This window comes from Sinocyclocheilus grahami, unplaced genomic scaffold, assembly GCF_001515645.1.
Source record: "Sinocyclocheilus grahami isolate Dianchi unplaced genomic scaffold, SAMN03320097.WGS_v1.1 scaffold550.1, whole genome shotgun sequence".
In the NCBI taxonomy this organism is placed as follows: Eukaryota; Metazoa; Chordata; class Actinopteri; order Cypriniformes; family Cyprinidae; genus Sinocyclocheilus; species Sinocyclocheilus grahami.
In genome coordinates, this window is record NW_015505729.1 from 999240 (window position 1) to 1005101 (window position 5862).

The 5862-nt window shown below is 37.6% G+C and overlaps 1 protein-coding gene across 1 annotated transcript in view; it reads left to right on the forward strand.

The window, feature by feature from the left end:
* Positions 1-77: 77 nt before the first annotated feature.
* Positions 78-5862, forward strand: part of LOC107555956 (neurexophilin-1) — a 34671-nt gene continuing 28886 nt past the window's right edge. Inside the window, exon 1 of the mRNA XM_016238914.1 lies at positions 78-466. Coding sequence (XP_016094400.1) covers positions 413-466 — 54 coding nt within the window. The 5' untranslated portion in view covers positions 78-412. The remainder of the gene's footprint in view (positions 467-5862) is intronic.

The window sequence follows — 5862 nt, forward strand, 5'->3', positions numbered from 1 at the left end:
ACCCACCCTCTCAGAGTTTCTCTCCGGATGTAGTACGGCGCGCGTGGCTCTCAGCGCGCGATATAAAGCCACCGCTGAGTGACAGCGCGCGCGTGAAAAGCCTCTGTCCTTGTTTCTAAGAGGACTTACGCCGCATTCCCTCCAGGCAGCAAGACCAGCGACCATCTCCCATGCCATCTTAATCAAATATGACTGTGCTTCACTCCTTGAATGGATTAATGCCTATGTAACCGCTCATTTGCTCTCCCTCCCTTATCTGCGTCCAAGTTTAAAGCCTATTCTGTGGTCATGGGGTCTATAGTGTCATTTTTGCCTAGGCTAAAGGTCTAAAGCGGATACCGAGTGGATCTATGGTCCTTACAGACAAAAGAAACAGCACAGGGAAATTAGTGGAAGTTTGAGATAAGGGAGGATGCGGGCGACGTGTTGGTGTGCCGTGTTTCTCCTCACTCCGGCTGTCTACCTGGTAAGTCTCTATCTCTCTTTTTAATTTTGTATTTTTTTTTTTTACCTGTGTCACTCGTTTACAATATGCTCGTATGTTTAAGTGTGGAATTGTGCCACTTCGGAATGACAGTAGCCTAGTGTTGTAACAGTATTCGATGCTTTTCACTTTATAACTATGGGTTCAGGTCCGTAAAATAATTATTAAAAAAAATATGCCTTTATTTTTGTAATATAGAACCTTTTAAACGCGTTGTAGGTTGTATATGGAAATGTTCAGACCTGCAGGAGGTTACTAAACATGATTTTATTTCTAAAAGCGCGTCTCACGCAGACAAAACCTTCCTCTGTTTCTCGCATCGACACCCAGTTGCGAGAGTTGCGTTTCAGTGTTCGGCCTCACGGGGGCGCCAAAACAAATGAAAATGGGTGCGTGAATGAAGCGGCAGTGACAGTCCTGCACCCTGATGAGAGAGTCTCTTTGATTTCCACTATTCAGTACACACTCAAGATATGTCTACAACAAACTACATTCTGCAAAATCACTTGATTGAAAATAGATCAAGAAAAGAAAATAGACTACGACTTAATTAAATAGCGTACTGAGAACACATAGTTAAATTTAATGAAATCTTATATTACATTTTAAATGTATGTAAATTACAATCACTACAACGCTGTTATAATATGCTTTACATTTTAATATTGCACTTGTTTAATAATGTGAAAATATGATGTGTTTGTTTATTATTATTATTATTATTATTATTATATTTTTGTAAAATATGCCTATTAAATACTCATTAATCATGATTATCTCTTTTTTTCCTGTACATTTTAAAGGGGTTAGAGATGCCGTACGCGCACACGCTGATGCACGCACACACACACGCACACACACAAAAAAATTAACATCCCTTAAATTAAGAAAATATTATAATTAGGCGTCTACATCAAATATCGGATTGTTTTAAAATGTTTTATACCTGTACCAGGCACTGTTCTAATGTGTTTATATTTCGTCAAAATGGTCCATTTAACACCACAAAGGTTGATTCATTGCTTAAATTAGCTTTAAAACGATAAATGAACTGCAATTCTCCACATAACGTACGCATAACTTTGGTCTTTGTCGGTGTACTTTTTAATTTGAGTCACTTTAGAAGTAGTTACACGACATGGATTGTCTCTCGCCATTATTAGTATGCCCAGACGATTTATTTCATTGCAATTAACAAAATGCATATCATTTAAACTTCTTTGTATTTTTTTATTTGTCTGAACATTAAAAAAAATAGATTTAAAACGGAACATTTGAGATTTAAAAACGAGTTTTATCTTTATAAATGTGCCGTAGTCATGTTTGAAAGGCGCACTAATTTTTCATTTGATCAGATTGTGTCCATTCACCCATCAAATGACAGTAGTCTCCATGTGTTTTGTTCATACTTTCCCGCGTGTTGTATTTTATAGAGGCCAAACAACAGTTTCAGACACTGAATTGTATGAAGTGTGAGTCTTCTCGTGTCCGTAAGGCAGTTCAGGACCATGGACAGCGCAGCCCGACCTCTACCGCTTAGCATTCACACTCACTCTGCTTTATACAGCCTATCTGTATCTGGACTTTTTATTTTATTTATGTATTTGTCATTTGTTAAATTACAGTTTGTTCACGTTAGATATGAGCTGTTTATTATAACACGGAGTTGTTGGTATATGATTGCTACCACTTAAGTAACAGGTTCACGTTCTCTTATTGTCTTCAAAACATAAAAACATGTAGGCTACCTTTATGTTGCATCTACTTCAGCTGTTTTACAGACCACACACACAATGTGTATTTGTATGTTCTTATAGACTGCAGGTATATTCTCTTGTGTGTCGTGTGAAGGAATAGCACGATTATTTCAATACCATCACGTTTACCCATTTGAAATTCCATTTCGGTTGTTATTTTCTGTAACGAAATGTTAGAATAATTCTCTAAAGCATTAGACATAATCACCGGATGTCCAAAAATGTGACAATTTAAGAGAAAATTGAAGCCCGTGGATATGGATTTCCATAGGCCTGTCAGCTGCGAGGCCTGTCCGCACCTTCGAGTATTAGAGTTGAACTCGGCTGCTGTATTTCATGTTTAAGCCTCTTGTGTGTGTCAGTTCGTCCTGACCCTGATAACAGCAGAAGAGCGCAGCGCGTGTGAGCGAACGAGCAGCTGTACGACACCAGCCAATTAAACAAGCGCGTCTTTACTCTTTACATATGTTTATACAACCAGATTTCTTTTATTAGCCTAGTATTTGTTTCTGCTTATATAGCTTATATACAGGTGCGTTCAAAATTATATAATGGTAATGTGCTAAACTATTTGAGTTGTTAATAATACAGATGGACTGGTCACATGATAACTTAAATTTAAATAATTGGTCTCTCCAGCAATTGCGATGATACAACACAAACACAAAACCTCATTAGAGTAACACACATAGCCCTAAAATAATGCAATGGATATTAACTAAACAACATACAACACTCCAATGTAGATTTTAAGTTTTTAAATAATGACATTTGATTTATACTCAAAACGAATTGCTTTAAATATGAAATTAGTTTTCTTTGCAAATTATGAGGTAGTTCATACTTCTACTACATGTTTTAAGTATTTTACAGTAAGACTACATTTATTGTCTCTTTATAATATATTTTCTTGAACATATTTGGTGATGTAACTTGCATTCAGTTAATTAGCCATTTTTAGTGTAGCATTTTACATTCTTTTCCTTTAAAATTACAAAAATAAAGTGCATCTCAATTAAATATTTGAGTTGATTAGCACAGTGTGATACATTGATCAAACTTTTAGCATCTAGCATTGCACCGATTGGGCCATACATATACTTTAAACATCACATTGTCTAGAAAGAAGTTGCAGCTTTTGGAAACTTCACACATGAATCATCCAGACGTGCTCTTCTAAGTGCACTTTACGTTTCCAGGACAACTGCATATAAACGTTGTGCTATGGAACTCTATGGATGCACAAATTCATTATTTTCACAAGCCGCACAGATCTACCTTGTTATTAATACACTTGAGGATGGAACGATCCTCAGTTGGCTCAGCTGTTTTTAACCCCCGATGAGGGTGTTGTAGAAGCTGCTCAGCCAGCTACATCCACTCCATTTAAGACATCAGTGGAAAGCTAGCACTGAGCTAAACCTGTTGTGTCTAATGATCGAAGGAGAGATGCCGTGAAATGGTTCAAGTAAAAATCCTCAGCCCTTAGTCCATTAAACCTCACCTATTCTTCAGAAATCACTAGAACACTCCGTCTCCCAACAGAGACATTTTGACACGCTGCCAGTCAGTCTCTTTAAACGGGTTGAACAAAAACGGCCTTTAATCACCCTCTTGAGGTCCTTAAATTAATGTGAACTTAAAGGCACAATATGTAATTTTTTGCCGCTTGAGGGTGCGTATTCAAAATACACAAAGAAACAAAGGCGTAGTTTGATGATGCCGTGACTGAGTGTGGAATCATGGGAGTTGTTGTCTTCATCCCCACAGGTGATGCAATCCGACGGGACTCGGGCAGAAATCATGTTCAATGATGAGCTAATGATTTATTAACGTAGTAGAATGAAGCAGGGTGAGGCTGAATGCCGTCAAAGCGAAACGAGGCTGCTGAACGAGCGTGACACACGGCTCGAAAGCAGCGGAGCTTTTATTATGCCACAGTCGACCGCTTCCGGTTGTGAGTATGTGGGGAAAAAAGCAGCGCTGCTTTATCATACTAGATACATTTGAAAGTTCTGTTATAATGCTACTCTGTGCGGTCGTCACCTGTCTAATAAAACACATAACATATTAATGCGTATTTGGTGTTTCCATGTTTTCTAAAAAAAAAAAAAAGAAATCGAGGGCTTATGACGTCACTGGCAGGCGACACAATGACACTATGGCACTATATGACACTATAGAATTGCTTATTTCTCTGGATTTAAACATTTTTCGAAACATTTGGGATGATGTAAGCACACAAGTCTGCAAAATATATAACACTGTTCTTGTGGTTTTTGGATATTTTAATAAAAAAAATCTTACATATTGTGTCTTTAAGTGATACAATCAAGATTGTCCTGTTATGATAAAACATAGGCTAACAAATGTTAGCACTCGACTGTGTGACCTATCTTATGAACGCAGATTCTCTGTTCTAGTTCATTGCCTTAAAATGCATTAAAATTGGGTTCTCTGTTGAATCTGAAATAAGGAATGTGTGTCTGTTTTGATATATATTTTTGTCAATGTTTCCCCTTCAGGATAGGCTTTGATTTTTGGGTGGTGATTTAGTGTCAGTGAAGTGTGTTAAGGCTGAGTGATGTTAGGCTCTGAAGAGATGAAGAGGAGCGGTGGGGTCTGTGAGAGGGAGGAGAGAGAGAGCCCAGGGCTGTATAGTTAGTGTGCAAAGCAATGTAATCTGCCCTCTTCCCTTGGCGCACACACTCATATCCGCTGTTTAATAGACGTGTGTTCACATCAGTGCCACAGTCCATTTATCCCAACTCTATGAGTTTCATGAAGTGCCTCTGTATTGCAGTTAAGGATATCTGCATTATGTTAATGCACCTCTGTAGGTAAATGCCATCAGCAGTTCTGAACCAGATAATTGAAGAAACAGGACTTTCTGAAGACATTGTGCAGTAATCACTGCTGAGATTAGCCGAACATGCTACGGAATGCAACCAAAACTGCATGATTGACCCTTTTGGCAGTCATAACATGATTTTGAATGACCTTTGACTCTTGAGAGTAGTGCTGAGCTTTGTATGAGGGTGTTTATTTATGTCTGTATGTGTGGTGATAACAGCACAGGGGCCGGTAAATGATTAATTGTCTTTGTGAGATTGACGTCTGAAGGTGACCTTAATTCAGCAAGTGGTTTAAACCTGTGCCAAGGGTGTTGCTCTTAGCCAACTGTTTTCTAACAACAAGCACCATGATGCAAATCACTGCTTATTTACCATGATGAGCTAGCCATTTGATGGGAATGAATGGAAAAGCTCATCTGTGGATGAGAAAGAATGGTTGAGAATTTATTTGAGAGGCAAGACTGACCATGTTCATACACACTATTAGTATATCTATATTTATATCTATCTGTGTATATTTTTAATAGATTTTTAGGCCTTAAGGATAGTGACCAATAAATACTGTAGATTTTCATATATAAAACATATATATATATAAAAAAATATTTAATTAATAAATTAATTGGATCAGGGTGGAGGAACACTTTATTTCCCAGAATGCATTACGTGTTTAAATTCCAATGTGATTTTCTGTGAGGCGTGGCCAACTGAAATTCCAATTCATGAATTAATAAGGAAGCAGTCCTCTTTTTATATTTGAAAAAAG